We start from the raw sequence: 21,255 nt of genomic DNA on the forward strand, positions 1-21,255 counted from the left end.
TGCAGTACTACTGATAGCACCGGACTGGCCAAGAAGACCCTGGTATGTGGCACCGACGGCGATGTCAGTTCAGGAGCCTTGGAGACTTCCTTGTCCCTCCAACCTTCTCCAACAGGGACCCATTGTACACCCCAGCCCTGGCTGGTACAAGCTAACCGCATGGGTTTTGAGAGGCGACATCTAGTGGGCATGGGTTTAAATGAACAAGTCATAGCTACTATATTAGTAGCCAGAAAACCATCGACCAGGCGAATTTACGACTACACATGGAAAGTGTTTGTCCGATGGTGTAGACGGAAAAACGTGGACCCTGTGGCTATCAACCTTCCACAGCTACTCGACTTCCTACAGGAAGGGGCAAATCAACGACTACGTCCAGCCACGCTTCGCAAACAGGTGGCTGCTATATCCACAGTGATTCCTCTAATGGAAGGCATCCCCATTTCAGGTCATCCTCAAGTTAAGGCCTTCCTTAAGGGAGTCACTCAGTCAAATCCACCAGTAGTCCATAGATTTCCTACCTGGCGCCTTAATGTGGTACTTGCAGCCTTAGCAAGGCATCCGTTTGAGCCCTTGAAGGACATTCCCCTCCATTTTCTCTCCATGAAGGTTATCTTCCTCACGGCCCTAACTTCGGCCAGGGGGATATCAGAGTTAGGGGTGCTATCCATTCGCAAGGATCTCTGTCTCTTTCACAGGGATAAGGTGGTGCTTCGCCCAGATCCCACCTTTGTTCCCAAAGTGAACACGCTATTTCACAGGCAGCAAGAGCTCCATCTTCCAGCCTTTTCTGCTAATCCCATTACCACCAAGCAAAGGGAGTGGCACTCACTGGATGTACGTAGGGCTATAGGGACGTACATCAATAGAACAGCACCATTTAGGGAGTCCGAATATCTATTCATTTCCATATCAGCTCCAAATAAAGGTCGCAAAATGTCTCGTCCCTCCATAGTTAGGGTGGTTAAGCAATGCATTGTAGAGGCCTACAACACATCTAGGCTACTGGTTCCAGAAGGAATTACTGCCCATTCAGTTAGGAGCACGGCCACCACAGCGGCCTACAATAACAAAGCATCCATAGACGAGATCTGTAAAGCGGCCACTTGGTCATCAATTTCCACCTTTGTGCAGCATTATAAAATTAACACCCTCGCTTTTACTGATGCGAGTTTTGGTAGAAAGATACTACAGCATGTCATCGAAGTGGAAGATCAAATCCCACCTGGGGAACTAGCTCTTGGACGTCCCAAGCTGCAAGATGGCCTTCCCTCAGAGTGGGAACGGAGCCTTGTTTACTCACCGAGAAGGTTCCTTCCGCTCTGAGGTAGAAGGCCATCTTGCCCACCCGAACAGTTACAGGGTGGCACGCTTACCTGGGAAGTAATAATGTCCAAGTCAGTTATTGACACAGAATTTCTCTTGTTCAGAGTTACTTACCTCAGTTCAGTACCTCGTTATTACTGTTATTACTGTTATCTGTTTTTATCTGTGTTACCTGTTTTCATAACTCCTGTCTCAAGAAGTTTGTTTATAATCAAGTGGAGTCTTGGGTTGTTCCTGCCCACAGGAGACAGGCTATTAGAAAAATTAACTCCTGCCTCCCCGAGCAACAGGCGAGAATAACCCAAGCTGCAAGATGGCCTTCTACCTCAGAGCGGAAGGAACCTTCTCAGTGAGTAAACAAGGCTCTGTTTTGTTCGAGCTCTTACCACTGAGGTAAAACTTCTCTTGTGTCCTACTCATCAGCTGCCTTATCCTTTCTTATTTCCTATTATCAGACCATCATGGCAGCCTATCAGTTATTTTTGTGGCAGAACATAACACCTTATTTAGAACTCCTGTAAGAGGGCAAGAAATATCTTGCTAAGATCCTGCAGATGGAGGCGTGCAAGTTTTAAAAACAACATATTAATGCTGCACGACTGATTCTGCTTCCAGGGCAGTTGTATCCTCCATTGTTTTATGCCATCACATATGGCTCCGATCTACAGCACTTCCAGTAGAGACTAGACTTAGAGTAGAAGACTTGCCCTTTGAGAGTGCTACTCTGTTTTCTGGAAGGACTACCGATACCTTTTCGCAAACTAAGAAAAATAGTGACATGGCAAAATCATTGGGGGTAATCCCTGCAGATCCCTCTCAGTTTGGTCAGCTTTCCTTGTACTAGTAACAGTGATACCCTTTTCAGAGGGAAGAGAGATCATACGTGTGCTCCAGGCAGCAGTATCCTGCCCAGAGGCCCTTTTCTTTGCAGCACTCTTTTTCTAAGAGACGAAGGGGCTCTAAACATAAAACTGGACAGCAACTTTACTCTGTTAAGGAAACTCAAGCCCTCCAGCCTAAACCCTCATTATTGTTCAGTCCCTAAATTAAGATATGCTGTGTCCTTTTCTCGAGTACTGGCAAGGGCTAACTTAATAACACATGAGTCTATTATAGCCCATGGTTACAAGTTTCAGGAAATGTATTAACCTCTTTATTTCTTGTGAGTGTAAAGTGCCGTCAAGTCGCTTCTGACTCATGGCGACTCAATGAATCAATGTCCTCCAAAACGTCCTATCTTAAACAGCCTTGCTCAGGTCTTGCAAAGTGAGTGCTGTGACTTCCTTTATAGAGTCAATCCATCTCTCGTTGGGTCTTCCTCTTTCCCTACTGCCTTCAACTTTTTCATTTATTTCTTATGCTGGTCAAAATAAGGGAAAAGCAGTTTCGTCTCAATCCTTATCTCTTTGGATTGTTATGGCAATAAAGCTATGTTATGAACAAGCAGATTTGCCTTCTCCCCTTCATGTTCACACTCATTCAACTAGAGCACAGGCTTCTTCAGCTGCTCTTCTTAGAAGTGTTTTTTTCCTGGAGATCTGCCACTGGTCTTTGACTGATACCTTTATGAGGCAAGAAGAGAAGCAGAAGTGGGCAAAACAGTTCTCCAATATTTGTTCCAATGATCTGACAGGTGAGAACTTCACCCCACCTCTTTAAGCTTGGTAAAATCCCAATTTGGGACTGAAGATGAAAATAGGGTTGCGCTTACCTGTAGCTGTTGCTCATCGAGTTGTTTTCTGTGCAGGCACACATCCCCTCCCACCTGTCCCGCTGTGAGTTATCTTTTTATTATCTTATTGGGGCTCGGGCAGAACTGAGGAAGAGGGGGTGCCCCGCCCTGAGCTAGTGACCATGATCTCAATGGCTCCAAGGTGAAGAGGGCCCCCTCGGGTGACTTTTTAAGCTTAGAAATGAATCTGTGGCAAGCCTGCCTGAGTGTAGTCCCAATGTGTACCTGCACAGAAGATTGATGAACAACAGTTACAGGTAAGTGCACACCCTGTTGTTGTTTTTACTACACCCTATTAATATTGTGAGTCTGAATCTTATTCATAATGTAACCAAATGGGTAATAGTAAATGTCACAAATTTGTTTTTCCCAGGAGACCTTGAGCACTTCACTAGATTAAGCAAGGATGCAATGTTACCCAACAACCCAGATTCTTGAGGTGAAGCAGACTACTGTCAGAGTGAATCACTCTGGCCTACTGTCCAGGAACTTAAGTGAAAGAAATATAATTGTCCTTAATGACGGGGATGTTGTCCAGGGGTGGCCTTGAAACTGCCTTCTGTTTCCACCCTTTCTCTTGCATGTGTACAGTCACATACTTCAGAGTTGGCTGCTTGCTGTTGTTATTTTATAAATAAGTAGTGCAAGTGTACCTAATTCACCAGAGCGCTCTCACCAAACAGGACTAAATTTTGTAGAGTTGGTCCTATACCACTTAACTATGTCTAGAAGAGAGGAGTATGTAACAGTGATACTGTCATGAGCTTTAGCAAGTGGATGTTTTCCCCCAAACTCAATAAAATTAAAAATGCCTGTGTGCATATGTGTGTAAAGCGCCATCAAGTCACCTCAGATTCATGGCAACCCTGTGAATAAATGTCCTCCAAAGCATCCTATCGTTAACAGCCTTGCTCAGGTCTTGCAAACTGAAGTCCATGGCTTCCTTTATAGAACAAATCCATCTCATATTGGGTCTTCCTCTTTTCCTACTGTCTTCAACTTTTCCTAGCTTTATTGTCTTTTCCAGTAACTGTTGTCTTCTCATAATGTGACCAAAGTACGATAACCTCAATTTAGTAATTTTAGCTTCTAGGGACAGAACTACCCTCCTGTGTAATACTGCCTTGCCTTGGCATAGAAGGAGCAGTAATAACTACATTGACAACTAGCTGTTCAGAGCATATGAGTTTTCAAAAGGGATCTTGTTCAATGCCTTAATTTGTGTGATGCATCTGACAAAGGGGGTTACCGCACTTTGTATTCCCAGCGATGTATTAAGAGTTTGAAAATGTTGTAAAAAACATCGCTTTAAAAGGGTTTTTGGATACCACGGCTTATAAATGGTTGGAAGACGTCTTCACAGCTAAAGGGGCCAAACAAAGTGCGAACAGTATTTTTTATAATGTTTTCAAACTCTTAATACATCGCTGGGAATACATAGAAAGTGCGAACAGTATTTTTTATAACATTTTCAAACTCTTAATACATTGCTGGGAATACAAGTGCGGTAACCCCCAAAGTAAGCCGTTCCCTGTGCTACAATAAACCAGTTAGTTCCTTAAGTGCAAGAGTGTGTTTTGTGGCTGCTTTTCCAAAAATCCCTTCCTTGGCAATGGAGTGCCTGAGTTTTTCATTACTTAGCAAACCCATGTCTCTTGAGTCACTGTCTATGTGTCCCTGAAGCTGGTGATTTGTTAGGAGTTAAACATACACAGCCAGTTTCAATTTTGCCATACATCCTGTTGGTTATCAACAGCATAACTAATTCCTATCCAGATGTCTCAGCCTTTGATTGAACATATTGATCTACTTTGCAAAATATTAATCTCTTCAATTAGCTTCCCCAAATGGTAGTTTTGTTTGCAGGGTTACCATTTTTTTCTTATTTTAAGGGAGTACTCCCTAGTATCAGAAACTCAAAGACTGTGTTTCTTTTACCTTTCTTTAACTGCATGTCTTAATTAAATCCAGGCACCCTGCAGGCTAGGTTGCCATTCTGTCATTGGAATAATGCCTTTCCTGAGTTTGACCAGGAGGAAAAATAGTGATGGGCTATGGAGTTTTCCAGCAGGCTGTTTTAAGAAACAGGAGCTTGGTCAATTGCTATTTGCTGATTCTACAAAGTCTGTGGGTGGTGTACTGGCAAAATAAACTGCTGTAGAAGCATCTTCTTCCTATGTGAGAATGTGGGACTGAACAGCAGATGCTCTTGAGCTGCTTTTGTAGTAAATGTGTGGAGTTTGCCATTTCCCTGAATGTGCCAGTACTTGTTTTTAATAGCAGTAGGTTTGTAATTAGCAATGGGGCAGAAAGTGGCTTGAGCATGAGTGATACCTGGGAATGCCTTAGACACGGGTGAGTTTATGTATCTTTCTCTGTAGAGGATTGCCAGTGGCTATGGACTGGATGTCAGATCTAATATTTGCCTATTTGTAAGGCTTTAACAGTAATCCTTTCATTAAGCATCTGTACTGATATAAATGGGTAAGGACAGTCCAGTCTGGCTAATGTAAATGGTAGAAGGGCACTGTTGGACCAGGACAGAATATATCACGTTACAGGATATTAGGGTTACCAGGTCCCTCTTCGCCACCAGCGGGAGGCTTTTGGGGTGGAACCTGAGGGGGGCAGGGTTTGGAGAGGGGAGGGACTTAAATGCTATAGAGTCCAATTGGCAAAGCGGCCATTTTCTCCAGGTGAACTGATCTCTGTCGGCTGGAGATCAGTTGTAATAGCAGGAGATCTACAGCTGGTAGAGGTTGGCAACCCTATAGGATGTGCAGATAAATGAGCCCTTAGCTGTGTCTAGGCATGAAAAAATGGGCACAACTGAGATCCCAAACTGGAAGCATTCAGAAACCAGCGGGGGAGCACTTCAGCCTCCCGTGGGTGTTCAATAAATGGTAGAAGGGCACTGTTGCAGTACTTCAACAAGGAGCAAAAGGAGGCCCTGCTGAGGTATTGCTGTTAGAATTCATAGTCAGATTTGGCACTCCAGGCTCAATAGGATTGGGAGCAGCTAGCTCACTCATAAGTGATTGCCCTATAACAGGTTTGTGTACACTGTTCAAATTTTGTTGCTTCATGACTAGTTGGGAGTGGTTCCTTTGGCTGGGATGGGTCCAGGAATACAGGGCATTCTGGCCTCACTGTAATGCCTTCTATGATTACATGTGTGCACATACATGTGAGTTTACATCTGCTAGCTGAATGAAACAGTTCATGTATCATACAAAGTAGGTGCTGACTCATGTAAACTTATGCCACTGCAGATTTGTTAATCTTTAAGGTGCCACATGACTATAATTTTGGCTGCCGCACAGTTGCCCTTTTGGAATTATCTATATTGAGGTTTAATGAGATCTTGTTCATTTGTGTCTTTTTGACCTTGCTATGCCTCTTACATGTATCTGCAGAGGACATACTTCATGTCAAAAGTGTTAGCCACAATAAACATGTAAGTATTTATGGAACCAGAAGATTCTTCTTCATTTGATTTTTCTGCAACAGACTGACAGCTGCCACTCGAATTCAATGGGACTCACTCCCAAATAAGTATCCATATGCTTGCAGCTTGTGTGGTGGATGATGATGAATCCTATGCAACGCAACACAGCAGCCCTTAAATGTTTAGATTCTAGAAGGACCATGTCTGTTAGGGTTGCCAGCCTGAAGCGGAGAAATTCCTGGAATTTTGAGGGTAGAGCTTGGGAAGGGCAGGATTTGGCGATAAGAGGGACCTCAGTGTGGTATAGTACCTCAGAGTCCACCCTTTAAAGTAGCCTCTTTCTCCAGGGGGACTGATCTCTGCAGTCTGAAAGCAGTTGTAGTTCTGGGAGGAACCCAGGTTCCACCTGGAGGTTGGCAACCCAGGGCTGGTGGCAGCTTCTCTCTCTCTCTCTCTCCCCCCCCCCCAGTGCATTTTCCCAGAATGTAGCAGTGGTGACCTGCTGCAGTATTGAAGCATCCTCGCCTTCACTAGGGCTAGCAAGGCAATAACAAAGCCAGTCCTGGTCCCGAAGGAAAAAAATCGGTGCCGGGGCCCAGTCCCGGATCAAATGAAGTTTCGGGGCGAATTAATTTTTACATTAGGTATTGAGTTAATAATGTTGGATAGGATAAGAACAGGTTAATTAAAATAATATTGGGATTAGCTCCGTTAGCAAAAGTTTATACAATTCATTTTTAGATGGAAGAGGGGGAGGGGGAAGTCATTTTATTGTTAAATTAGAGATATCACTTGTCTGCTTGTTTTTTTATTATGACTATTCTATTGTTTTTGTTGATCTATTAAACGAAGAAAATTAAAAAAAATGTTTTTGAAAAATTTAAGTTTCGGGGCGCAATCTTTTTAGGCCAAGAAGCTCCCTGCCAGGGCGAAGGGCTAGGGTCAGAATCGGGGCGTGTTTGTGTGCGGGGCGGGGCCGGGGGGTCCTAGTCTTCCGCACGAGCCCCGTCCAGTGGGAGGCGTCGCGCAACTGGCCAGTCGGGGTGTTGCGGGGTGGGGGCGGCCTCTCTCCCCCTCCCCATTTTCTCCTTTCTCCGCAGGGCTGGGCGGGGCCGGCAGCACGTGGGGAGAGTAGGGGGCGCCCATGTGACCGGCCTCCTCGCCTCCCCCCCAGCCGCCTCCCTCGCCTCCCTCCTTTAGCTCAGCTCGCGCGGTCGAAGCGGTGCGGAGAGGAGCGCCGGTCAGATTTATTGTGTGTGCGGGGGGGTGTTTTGCGTGTGTGTCGTTCCGTAGGCAATCCCGGCCGCCGCCGCCGCGACAGGGACACCCCCGGCATCATGGTAAGGGCGGGGTGGCCCCGCCGGGCTCCCATGTGGCTCGGCTTCTGCGCGGGAGCGACGAGGCCCAGACCCCCGGGGGCGAGAGGGGCGGCGTGGGCCCCGCGGCCGGTGGCAGCCATTTTAGTCTAATTTTAGCTCCTCTTTGGGGAGGAGGGGGCGGCAGAAGCGGGGGGGGGGCAGGCCGGGGAGTTGCCTGACCTGCCGGGAAGGGGGGGGGGGAGACAGGCTGAAGCGGGTCTAGGTGAAGGGAGAGGGCCGTTGGGGCTGCCACCCCCCTCCCCGGCTTCTCTTTGATTCTTAATTTTATTCGATTCGCATTTTTTTTTTACTCTGTGCCCCCCCCTTGGAGAAACGCGCATCGGAAAGGAGGGGGTGTCGGTTTGGGCTGGCTGGCTGGGGGGCGGGTGTGGGGCAGGCCCTCGATGTGGAAGGGGATGAGAGGGGGTTCGGCCGACCTGACCGTGGACCAGATAACGGGACTTGGGGCGAAAACGCACGGGCGCCTGAGCCTCCTTTCTTCCCTGTTCCAGCCAGGATTCACCCGGGATCGAACGCACGGACGTTCTTCCCTGTTCCAGCCAGGATCGAACGCACGAACGTTCTTGGATCGAACGCACGGACGTTCTTCCCTGTTCCAGCCAGGATTCAGCCAGGATCGAACGCACGGACGTTCTTCCCTGTTCCAGCCAGGATTCAGCCAGGATCGAACGCACGAAGGTGCGTTCGATCCTGGCTGAATCCTGGCTGGAACAGGGAAGAACGTTCGTGCGTTCGATCCCGGCTGAATCCTGGCTGGAACAGGGAAGAAAGGAGGCTCAGGCGCCCGTGCGTTTTCGCCCTTGGTGTAGGCATGGTCGCCCTGCGTCCCTGGAAGGCGGCGGGTGGAAGGTCGCGGCTCCTGGGGACACTTCCCTCTCCCCCTTCCTTTGTATGGAAGGGATTCTTTCGCCCTTTTCCCTCGCCCGCCCATCCGACCCGAATAGAGCCATCGCACGGGTTATGATACCGGGGGGGGGGGGGAGAAGGAGCACGTTTATCTTCCTCCACTGGATTTGTTCAGGGGAACCAAACGGTATATATACTAAGGCTTGGGTCCTTTTTTTCCCTGTGTCCGGAAACAAATGAGTATGTTTGCCTTCTCTTTGCATTTGTGAGCGAGAAAAGTCTCCGAAATGAGAGGCTGAATCTACACTCCCATACGAAAAAAGGGAGAGATTTTCTCATCCAGTAGTCACCTTCTTCCGCTTCATTGCGATTACAATGTGTGTGTGTGTGTGTGTGTGGGGGGGGGGTGTTATGGGTAGTTGGGTTTGCCCCATTCTGCTGTGATTGATTATTGACATGATTGGTGTCAAGAAGGCAGGGAAAGAGATGATTGCTTCCTTTCCTTGCAGTGCTTTTGTTAATCATAATGAGCGGGCTGGGTGCCTTTCCTTGGAAAAGTGTGGAGCTGTGTGGCATTTCCCATCCATTGTGTGTAGCTACTCTGATGTATTATGCGTATTTGAGGGGTGTCTTTGCTTTCCCTGTGTCTACAGAGAAAATTGTTCATCTAGCTGTGTCAGACCATCATGAGCATGTCTGCCCTACTGTTCTGCTGCTGAAAACCCAGCAGTGGGAGAGGAATGCCCTGCCTGTATTTGGGCAGCAGTCCGTGCTATATGACGGTCTCAGAAGCACTAGATTGTATGGGGGGGGGGGCTTGGCTCCCTTTTGTGGTAGAAAAGAAAAAGGATAAAGGAACTATATTGTCTCATCATTCCATAGAAATGAGCTGCTTAAAATGTACCAGTACAGTGTGATTGGTGTTTTGTGTTTCTGGAGCAGAAAAACTTCTGAAGCTTTGGAATGAAAATCTAAACAAAACAAATGGCAAGTTTGTATGAGAAGCAGTACTTTTAGCAGAGAGACTGTTCTTACTCTACATAGGAATGAAAAATGAGAAACTGATAAACAGTGGCTTGAGCTTCTTACTGTTGCTTTGTTCTGCTGCATGCATGTGTCTTTCTTTAAAACCCCTGAAGTGCAGTAGCTTTTAAATATATTTTTTCAGTGCAAAGTGTTAGCTAAACTCAAAGCAAGATTGGTAATTATTAGAGGTCTTGAAGTATTGAGAGTGGTGGTGGGGAACCCTCAAACCCTTTTGTGCCATTTACATGTTAGAGCACAATGGGAACTTCTTTTTGGTGGGCTCGTCCCAGAGTATTGCTACAATAAAGATCCTTGATGATGTGAGCAGAGATGGCTGTGAAGCTCTTTGCTATGAAAATGTCACCCTTGCTTGCAAGTGGTGTAAATGTTGCGGTAACACCATGAGATGAACCCATGGTAAAGTGTCTCCCATGGCACTGCTGTAAAGTATAAAGGGCACCTTTGTCCAATCCGGATGTGAGAGTCATATTCTTTTAGACTAGGCTTCTGTATGGCTCATTGCTATTGGGAGGAATTGTACATTCTGTTCTTGATTCCTTCCTCATGTAGTAACTGCACTGGAATATTTATAGGGCAGCATTAAATAAAATCTAGGAATTTTAAATACATAGCATTAAACGTGACACAATCCAAAAGACATTTCTCCTGCTAAAACATCACTGAGCAAAACTAGGATAATGACAGGACTGGATCTGAATTACCGTTGGTGCTATTGATTTTTTCATGGGGAAATCCCTTAAATTACTTGCTTATCTTAGAAGTTGTTGATCATGTTAAATAGGAATACTAACTATCTGATGTTGTAATATGGCAGAGACCTCGTTCTACTCATCTAAATCTGATACATAGAGTTACATTCATTCCTGACATACTTTTTTCTTTGCTTATAGAGTAAGTTTATTCTAGTGAATGCTGTTTCACTTTGTTTTATAGGCTTCTGGAGTAACAGTGAATGATGAAGTTATCAAAGTTTTTAATGACATGAAAGTACGAAAATCTTCAACGCCAGAAGAGATTAAGAAAAGAAAGAAAGCAGTTCTCTTCTGTTTAAGTGGTGACAAAAGACAAATAATTGTAGAAGAATCAAAGCAGATACTAGTTGGTGACATTGGTGACACGGTGGAGGACCCGTACACGTCCTTTGTGAAGCTGTTGCCTCTGAATGATTGCCGATACGCTTTGTATGATGCAACATATGAAACAAAGGAGTCTAAAAAAGAAGACCTGGTATTTATATTCTGGTGTGTAAAACAAAGGATTATTGTTAAAACAGAATTTACTATCCAAACCTCAGTGGATTGAATAACAGCTTTTCCCCCCGTCTGTAGGGCTCCAGAAAGCGCCCCTTTAAAAAGCAAGATGATCTACGCAAGCTCTAAAGATGCCATTAAAAAGAAATTCACAGGTATGAGCAGAAAATATTCTATAAGGACAGAATTTTATTCAAGAAAATTGGTCAGTGGAGTGATAATGTTTAAATCACCATTGAAGTAAGCAGGGTGTGTGCTTATATGTATTTGGTACGTTTCACGGTGGCTATTTAAACTACTTTCCTTCTAGGGACTGAAAGTCTGAACAAGTGTACCGTTTGTTCATTTATCTCTTTCAGGTATTAAACACGAGTGGCAAGTAAATGGCTTGGATGATATTAAAGATCGTTCAACGCTTGGAGAGAAACTAGGAGGCAATGTCGTAGTTTCACTTGAAGGAAAACCGTTATAAAAGGACAGACAAGTGCCATCTGGAGCTTCCATTTCTGCAGCTCATTCAATTGGAATAGCATTAGTCCCTTTTACCTCACCCGCCCGGACCCTGCACACCTGAAGAAGATATCATTAAATTAAGCCGTCTACCAATGATTGCCATTAGACTGTTTTTAAACCTGATAGTTTTATGTAGAACCCAAGGAATGCCTTTACGTCATACTGTTAAAGAAAATTCATGATGTGGTATTCTTTGAAAATGTGTAGAATGAATGTGATAGTTGATGTGGATAGTCTAGCCAAGCAATAAAAAGGTTTAAGCTAATTGACTGCCTTTAAAGTATTGTCCAGTGGTAGACCCTGTTCAGTATTATTTAAAGTTGCACTTGATTGCAGTTCCATGAGGCTCTTGTGCATTCATACACCTCACCTGCCTTGACAAGACTTTTTTCTTTTGGTGATATGGCGGCACACAACACTATGCATTTAAAGCACTTTTTTGTAATTTTTGATTCTCCCCCCCCCCAATGCCAATTTAGTTTCTGTAACTGTTTCATCAAATTATTGTAGTACCTCAGTACTTCATTCCTGTTACAAGCATATCTTTAAAAATGAAGTAGCTATTATGATGCCTTCTGTTTTTGTGTTGAATGTACACTACTGAACAGGAGTAGGAACTGTCTGTTTACCTTGGAGGTTTTGCAACACTAAAAAATGTTTTGTAAAACATCGGTCATAATGGCAATTTCTGTATTTAAAAAAAGAGCCTTAAATGGAACCGTGTTTTCGAGATCAAATATATTGGCCACATTGCAATAAAACTTGTGGCTTATTACAGAATGTCGCCTCATTTTCATTGGAAATAGACTGAAATATGTTAAATACTTTGCACAGCTTTTTTAGTACTTCTGAAAGATACTCAAGGGCCGCTTCAGTAATAAATCTTTCTTTATTTCTGACCCTTTTAGAATTATTTGGGTAAGGGGACCTTTCCTCAAATATCTACTCTCCTTTCTATGTTACTACTGTTAAGGGACTGTTGGGCCATCAGCCTACAACTTACATTGGAAATGTACAAGGGAAATGGTGCACTGTAACTGAATGCTATTAAGAGTTAAGCATGTTTTATACTGTGTACACCACCTTCTTTTGCTAGTCACAGGGTAACTTCAGTTAACTTTTGTGCTAATAGGACTGGAGAGCCCTTGCAACTAAGTCTTGCATCAGGGACATGATTTGGCTAAGAGCCAAATACTGCTCTCCTTATAGAGAACTTGATCTGCTCTGTGCAAGCAGTCCTCCGCTAGCTAGAGCTATTTATGGCAAACACATGCTTTTGTATCTTGTCATCAGTTCTCCACAAATGGCAAAACTGGACATGATTCTACTGGTATGCGTAAAGGAACTCTGTTAGGCAGCCAATTGCTGCTGAAGTGTACATACCACTAGGAGGAATGCTTTAATCAAAAGGAATAGGACCTGAAAACTGTTAAGATTTCTTAAAGAAGATGGCAGAAAACAAGCAAATTAACGTAGATGTTAGGCGATCATTTTTACTTCTGTCTGGGGAAAGATATAAACAGGCAATAGTAAAAAATATTTATAAATTGATTGTAATTTTCAGATTGTTTCCATCTAGAACTTTTTGACTATTTCAAGCTTTCAGCTGTCTCTGACTTACTAGAAGTGAAATGTATATCTTTTTGGAATACTGACTGACCTCTATTACAGAATTTAAGGCATGCAGACTGTTGCTAGATGTCTTGGTTTTGTAGCAGAAAGGAAAGTTTTAATATCCTTTACAGGAGATGATTGGGAAGTGTCTATTGTCCCATGTCTTTCGAGGATTCTGCCATATGTACCCATAAAAGCCTGGTTGCTATAAAAATCTACTTTCTGCTCAGTCATTTTGTAATCTGGGACTGCATTGCTTCCCTTCTAAAATTATGTGGTGATCTAATGCATTGTTAGAGAGAAACCCAAATGCTTTCAAATGAATATGTAACTTAAAAATATATTGTAGCCTATCTGCAACTTAAATCAGTCTTTCAGTTCATGTAATCCTCTGCTAGTAATGTTACTGGTGTTTGCAAATTGTGTTGAACAGATGTCTGAAGCTTTAGAACTGAATACTGAAGACGGTTTCCTTTAAAAGTATGCTTACTTGCATATTCATACACATGGATTTCTGTAAAACCTAGGCTACGTTAATAGTACTGAATCCCTCATTATGGTCACTTTGGTACAAAAGTTTTAAGACCTGTTTATTGCTGAAAAGGTACTGATTAAGTTCCAGTGCAATAAACTATAGCTTGCTTTTGGAAACGCCACTACAAAACTCTTTCTGCTTGGACAATAAAACAAATGAGGGACAGCTGGCATGTGTTCCAAGTGGGCTGTCAGCTGTTGTTTTCTGTCAGTGTGCAAAATGATGGCCTCATTGTGACTTGGAGATTGAAGGAAAGCTTCACAATCTGAGCATCTTGTCTCTCCCATTGTAGATGTGACACTGGGTGTTGACTTCAGTTAACTTTATTGATAAAAATGTGAAATAAAAGTTTTCATTACAGTACTGAGTATTTTTGCAGATAGTGCATTTTTTATTTTAAAATTCTTCTCTGCTCTTCGAATTATAAGTCAGTTTAGTTACAGATAAGGAAACATTTGAGTAAACCGAAAACAAAGCTAAATAAGTAGAACTAGGATCAACTTTAGGGATAACCTTGAATAGAACTACTAAGCTGATGTCAGGTGCAGTATGTTCATCTGAAAGAAAAAAAACCCAACCCCCCTCTGGTCTTTATTTAAGCCGAGTCAGAGTTTTCCTCAGGTGAAGGATTTCCCATCTAAGCTCAAAATGGATTTGCTTTGGAGAGTAATTGGACCACCAGATCATAGTAATAAGTGGTCTAATGCTCATTTTTAGAAGATGAAAATAAACATATTAACTATTTTGACAAATCTTGATACAGAGACCTTGATCTTCAGTGTCTCAGAAGTAGGATACTGATGATATGCAATGTACATGTTCACATGTTTCATCTGAAGTACTTTCATGCTAAACAGCAGGTCTTTGTAAGAGAGATTTTATTTGGAATATTTCTCTGCTGTCTCTTCAGATCCTGTTCAAGACAGCGACAAGTGATAGAACAATGTAAAACAAGCCGTTTAAAAACAAGCCAATTTTTTAGATAAATACCATCACCCTGAAATTTTCCTGAGGTTTCTTCAACTGAAGTTGCTTACCGAAAGGAATGTAAGTTTATATTGTGATGCCTAAATGAGGCAGACTGCCTTTAATATACAGGATTTTTTCCTGACAAGTTTAATTACCCTACTTTTAGCAAAAGGTGGTATTTGACTTACCTGTTTGTCTTTAGTGGTGTCTACATGGGGCCTTACAGAGAAGCACTGTCAAAAATACAGTGGGAAATGAATGGAATGAAGCAAGAAGAGTAATAGCAAGAATGGCAGATAGCAGAATAACAAGGGATGTGTGTGAACAGGTAAAGTTACTAGTCTCTTAGCTTTCTATTTGATGGAGATAACGGCTATGATTATACCAACAACTTCATGAAAAATGTGGCTGTAAAGGGATTTGAAGGGGGCACTGCACAGAAGTAGTTTAAAGGGAGTTCCAGGCATAAGGAGGCATGGGTGTTGTTTCAAGGTAATTTAGTAATACATTTAGGGAAACAGAGGGGTATAACTTGAAAAGAGCTCGCAGGTCCATGGGTAAGAACAAAACATTTGTACAAGATTTGAAACTAGGAAAGGACAAGGGAGTTGAATTGTTTCGGCAAATCTGAATAGAGATGGGTTAGAGCGTACTGGAAAGTCAGAATTAAATTTGCTTTTGCACAGTTGCTCTGTTCTTGGTCTGTTATTTTTTCCTCTCTCTGCATCTGGTTGTCTTCTCCCTATTGCTATCTTTTCTAGAATTAAAAAATAAATAAAACTCATACAATATTTTCGTTAGTAAATGCCAGGAAAATTGTGTCCAGGCAGCACTAGTGTAGAAAAATAATACTTGCTCCATAGTAGTTCCATTTCATTTGCCCAATTGGATGACAAGCATCCTGGTATTATTGACAGGAGCCCCCACCCCAACTGAAAACCTGCTTAATTTACTATTTCTGAAGGAGAAAGAATTGTACAGTGGATCTCTTAATATGTCCCAGAGGGAAAAGTTTATACTGTTAAAAGCTTTCCTTGTACTTCATGTGAGGCCTTGGAATAATATGTAGTTGTACAGTACATCTGGTTGGCTGCTGCATAACTGCACAGCCCTGCTTTCTGCTTGTGTTTAGAATTACAGGCAGACAAATATTTTCTTTTTATACAAATGTGACAGTAAAAAACTTTTAAAATTTTTGGTTACTCTATTATAAAAACCTAACATCCCAACTATCACTTCCAATATAGTTGTTTTATTAATAGCCTTGGTCTGAAAATAACTGCTTGAAAATAATCACACAAACCAAGATGTACCAGTTGATGAGCCCATACAATATTCTGAAGCATGGTTTGTGTTTGCTTTGCAAGCATATGTTTGAACATTTTCTGGATTGGGTAGTAAATGGGTGGATCCAGTGATCTGTCATCAGAATGCCCTGATGGTTGTGGATCTTGCATATATTCCCTGCCCCTCTTTGACCCTAAGAAAGTTGTTTGCCAGGTCTCATCTGAACTATAATAGCCCTGCAGGTCAGTGGGCTGCAGTGTGGAGGGGGGAGGAAACAACGTTCTATCTCTTTTGTCAGTGGATCTGTCCTGCCAAAAGGAGGATGAGAAAGTGACTTTGTCCCCTTCTCATTCTCAGTACATCCTCAGTACATAACAATTGATGTCATTGCAGCTAAGGTATTCCCATTGAACTCTTCCTTATATAAGGCCAGAGTGTTCTCAATGCAAATGTCGTTCTAGTCTTACAATAAAAGTCCAGTGGCACCTTTAAGACTAACAACATTTATTTAAGTATTTCTAGTATCATTTCTAAGACTCTTGTGAGCCCCAGTCTGATTTACAGAATGAGGCTAATACTGAATGATGTGAACAAGTCAACAAGCAGGGTTATCTTTATTAATTTTTTTAAGCAGCTGGTTCTATGCATACTCTGTATGCATTTGTGCAGTTAACAAAACTGGAACAAGCAGTTCAATCATTCCCAAAGCCATATAAGAAATTCTTACTGCTTGATTGCTTGGCAAGGTGGATAGTTCCCATGGTGGTTTTTCTTTTGGAAAGCATTTGCTTCAGATGTAGAGGAACTGGTTGCAATAAATCAAAGCATTAGGAGAGTGGATTATTTTTTGTATCACTAATTTATTTAGATCAATTTCCTATCCTAGAACATGGCTGAAGTCCTGTGGTAGCACAACATAAGAAATATTTAAAATCAAGTCCATATTTTGTATACTTTGAAAAATTATTTACATGTGATCATCATGAATGCATTTATGAATAGATTCATTTGGATTTTTTAAATCCTACTTTTACTCAAGGGGCCCCGTGGCGCAGAGTGTTAAGCTGCAGTACTGCAGTCAAAAGCTCTGCTCACGACCTGAGTTCGATCCCGACGGAAGTTGGTTTCAGGTAGCCGGCTCAAGGTTGACTCAGCCTTCCTTTTTGATAAAGGAAACTTTATCAAAAAACATCTAGTCCAGTTTTCATCAGCAGCCAGAATCCTGAGTGTTCACAAGAAACCCTGAAGCAAATACTAAGTGTTCCCAGCATAAGACAGAAAGAGACATTTCACCTCTGTACATAGGCTAGCTCAATCTTGTCAGATCTCAGAAGCTAAGCTGGGTCGGCCCTTGTTAATACTTTAGTTTTGAGACATACTTTTGAAGATCTACTCCACCTGCTCTGGGTTTTACTATCCTAAATGATTTAGGTTTACTGGCAAATTTGCCTGCCATTGTTCATCTCTCCTCCAGATCAATTTAGAACCAGTTAAATAGCACCAGTCCTAATACTGATTAATTGGGGAGCACATTATCATCTTTCAAGAGAGAAGTAGCCTTTTTTCCTTTGACAACCTGCTTCTGCAGCCATGGGATAGTTGCCTTGAGTCCTGTCTTTAGAGAAAGGCAACTTTTAAATGCCATAAATAATGTTATCTTTTCATGGGCTTAATACAGCATCCCAGATCTTTAAGCACACTACTATACCAGCACTGGTCGTCAGTGTGGGTGTACATGAATGTGTATGGGGAGGGGCCACAAGAGATTGGGTCAAGTCATTAGATGTCTGCAACAGTCCACCAAACGATATGTGTGTGTGTGTTAAGTGCCGTCAAGTCGCTTCCGACTCATGGCGATCCTATGAATGAAAGTCTCCAAAATGTCCTATCTTTGACAGCCTTGCTCAGATCTTGCAAATTGAAGACTGTGGCTTCCTTTATTGAGTCAATCCATCTCTTGTTGGGTCTTCCTCTTTTCCTGCTGCCCTCAACTTTTCCTATCATGACGGTCTTTTCCAGTGACTCTTGTCGTCTCATGACGTGACCAAAATACGATAGCCTCCGTTTAGTCATTTTAGCTTCTAGGGTCAGTTCAGGCCTGATTTGATCTATAACCCACTGATTTGTATTCTTGGCAGTCCACAGAATCCGTAACACTCCTCCAACACCACATTTCAAAGGAATCTATTTTCTTCCTATCAGCTTTCTTCACTGTCCAGCTTTCACACCCATACATAGTAATAGGGAATATGATGGCATGAATTAATCTAGTCTTGGTGGCCAGAGTCACATCCTTACACTTCAAAATCTTTTCTAGCTCCTTCATGGCTGCCCTTCCCAGTCTCAATCTCCTTCTAATTTCTTGGCTGCAGTCTCCCTTTTGATTGATGGTGGAGCCAAGGAATAGAAAGTCTTGAACAAGTTCAATTTCCTCATTGTCAACCTTAAAGTTGTGTAATTCTCCTGTAGTCATTACTTTTGTTTTCTTGATGTTCAGCTGTAGTCCTGCTTTGGCATTTTCTCTTTTAACTTTCAGCAGTAGTCATTTCAAATCTTTACTATTTTCTGCCAATAATGTAGTGTCATCAGCATATCTCAAATTATTAATGTTCCTTCCTCCAATTTTCACTCCACCTTCATCTAAATCTAATCCAGCTTTCCTAATTATATGTTCTGCATATAGATTGAAGAGATAAGGAGATAAAATACATCCTTGTCTGACACCTTTGCCAATTGAAAACCATTCCGTTTCTCCATATTCTGTTATAACTGTGGCCTCTTGTCCAGAGTACAGGTTGCGCATCAAAACAATCAGATGTAGTGGCACACCCATTTCCTTTAAAACCAGCCATAGCTTTTCATGATCCACACAGTCAAAAGCTTTGCTGTAATCTATGAAACACAAGCTGATTTTCTTCTGAAATTCTCTCGTATGCTCCAGTAACCAGTGTATATTTGCAATATGATCTCTAGTGCCTCTTCCTTTTGTGAAACCAGCTTGAACATCAGGCATTTCTCGTTCCATATATGGTAACAGCCTTTGCTGTAAGATTTTGAGCATCACTTTACTTGCATGAGAAATTAATACAATGGTCCGATAGTTGTTGCAATCTTTGATGCCTCCTTTCTTGGGAATTGGAATGTAAATAGATCGTTTCCAGTCTGTGGGCCATTGTTTTGTTTTCCATATCTGTTGGCATATTCTTGTCAAGATTTTGATGGACTCCGTTTCTGTGGCTTGTAATAGCTCTATTGATATCCCATCTGCTCCTGGTGATTTTTCTCCCGATTGCTCTCAATGCAGCTTTCACTTCCTTTTCTAAAACTGTAGGTTCTTCTTTAAAAGATTCTTCTTGGAAAGAATCTTTTATCCTTTCATTTCTTCTGTATAGTTCTTCAGTGTATTGTTCCCACCTTTTCTTTATTTTATCCTGTTCAGTTAATGTATTTCCATGCTGATCTTTCAGCATGCCTAACCGTGCTTTAAATTTCCCTTTGATTTCTTGGATCTTGTGGAACAGATCTCTTGTTCTTCCTTTTTTGTTGTTCTCTTCTATTTCTTTACACTGGTTATTATAATAGGTCTCTTTGTCTCTCTGTGCGAGTCGCTGGAACGTTGCACTTAGACTTTTGATTCTATTTCTGTCACCTTCTACTTTTGCTTCTCGTCTATCTCTGGCAATTTTAAGAGTTTTCTCAGACATCCATCGAGGTTTTTCTTTTCTTTTGGCTACAGGAATAGTCTTTGCACATTCTTCCTTGATAATATCTCTAGTTTCCACCCATAGTTCTTCTGGTTTACATTCACTTGAACTTAGTAATGCAAATCTGTTCCTTACATGGTCTTTAAACTCTTCCGGAATATTGCTTAGATTGTATTTTGGTGCTATGAACGTTTTGGTGTTTTTCTTAAGCTTTATCTTGATTTTCGATATTACCAATTCATGATCTGTACCGCAGTCGGCTCCTGGTCTTGTTTTGGCCGAGAGAATAGAGCTTCTCCATCTTCTGCTTCCAATTATATAATCTATTTGATTTCTATACTGGCCGTCTGGTGATGTCCATGTATACAATTGTCTGTTTGGTTGTCTGAAACGTGTTTGCAATGAACAGATTGTTGTCTTCACAGAATTCTACGAGGCGTTCTCCTTCTTCATTCCGTGCTCCTAGCCCAAATCTGCCAACAACATTTGATTCTGCTTTGTTTCCTACTTTTGCGTTCCAATCACCTATGATTATCAGCATATCTTGTTTAAGTGTGTGATCAATTTCTTCCTGAACACTGGCATACAAACTTTCAATTTCTTCCTCATCAGCATCTGTAGTTGGGGCATAAACTTGAAGGATGCTTATGTTGATAGGCTTTCCCTGAAGTCTGATTGATATTATTCGGTCAGACTTTGGATTATAGCTCCTGACTGCCTTTGCTACATCTTGCTTCACTATTAAAGCAACTCCGTTTCTTCTCTTTTTGTCATTCCCTGAATAAAACACTTTGTAATTTTCTGATTGAAAATGTCCTAATCCAGTCCACTTTAATTCACTTACTCCCAGGACTGAAATGTCCATACCTTCCATTTCTTGTTTAACAATTTCAAGCTTACCCTGATTCATGCTCCTCACATTCCATGTTCCTATTATATGCGTCGAACAGCTTCGGACTTTCCTTTTGCAAACTATATACATATCCAAACTATATACATATCCTCCATTGCTGCACTCCTGGTTTGTGCTCTTGTGAACTAGTTTTGGCTTTTCCTAGATTGTGTTTGAAGTGTTAGAGAAACTACAAAACCAGCATACATGTTCATTTTCCTATCCTGTCACAGTTTCTGGGCAGTGAAACTGTCTGAAAAACTGTTGTCCCTATGCAACCTCAAATTAGTATTTGGAACAATTCATAAAGGCAAAAAAAAATGACCATTAAAAGGTCAGACAGAAAATGTTTTTGTTTTATTGTGAATATTGACCTACCATTTTCCTTAGATCATCTGGAAATCAGGTGTTAGAGATTATATTTACACTGAAATATGTCAAAATGTATACATATAAAGTTTTTTCTCTCCTGTTATGCATAAAATGATTTATCTCCAGAGAAGATGAGCACTTAAATATATGCACACACAGAGAGAGTGTATATTCTGAACTATACTATGTAACCTAAACCAAAGAAAAGGAAATAGACAGCTGTAATCAACAGTGCATCCCTCCAAAATAAATTACATGGCCTTTTGGATTGCCAACAGTTTGCCTATCAAACGATTTTAGGGTTACAGTTTGTAACTGAAGACAATTCACAAATGGTATCC

The 21,255-nt window shown here is 41.9% G+C and overlaps 1 protein-coding gene across 1 annotated transcript; it reads left to right on the forward strand.

The window, feature by feature from the left end:
- The first annotated feature begins 7,840 nt into the window (after nucleotides 1-7,840).
- On the forward strand, nucleotides 7,841-12,036 carry CFL2 (cofilin 2). The gene is made up of 4 exons (XM_056851679.1): nucleotides 7,841-7,846; nucleotides 10,712-11,019; nucleotides 11,107-11,183; nucleotides 11,388-12,036. Exons 1-4 carry the CDS (start codon nucleotides 7,844-7,846, stop codon nucleotides 11,498-11,500), a joined length of 501 nt encoding a protein of 166 aa, XP_056707657.1. The 5' UTR covers nucleotides 7,841-7,843; the 3' UTR covers nucleotides 11,501-12,036.
- Nucleotides 12,037-21,255: the final 9,219 nt, after the last annotated feature.

The sequence above is a fragment of the Euleptes europaea genome, chromosome 6 (genome assembly GCF_029931775.1).
Source record: "Euleptes europaea isolate rEulEur1 chromosome 6, rEulEur1.hap1, whole genome shotgun sequence".
NCBI lineage: Eukaryota > Metazoa > Chordata > Lepidosauria > Squamata > Sphaerodactylidae > Euleptes > Euleptes europaea.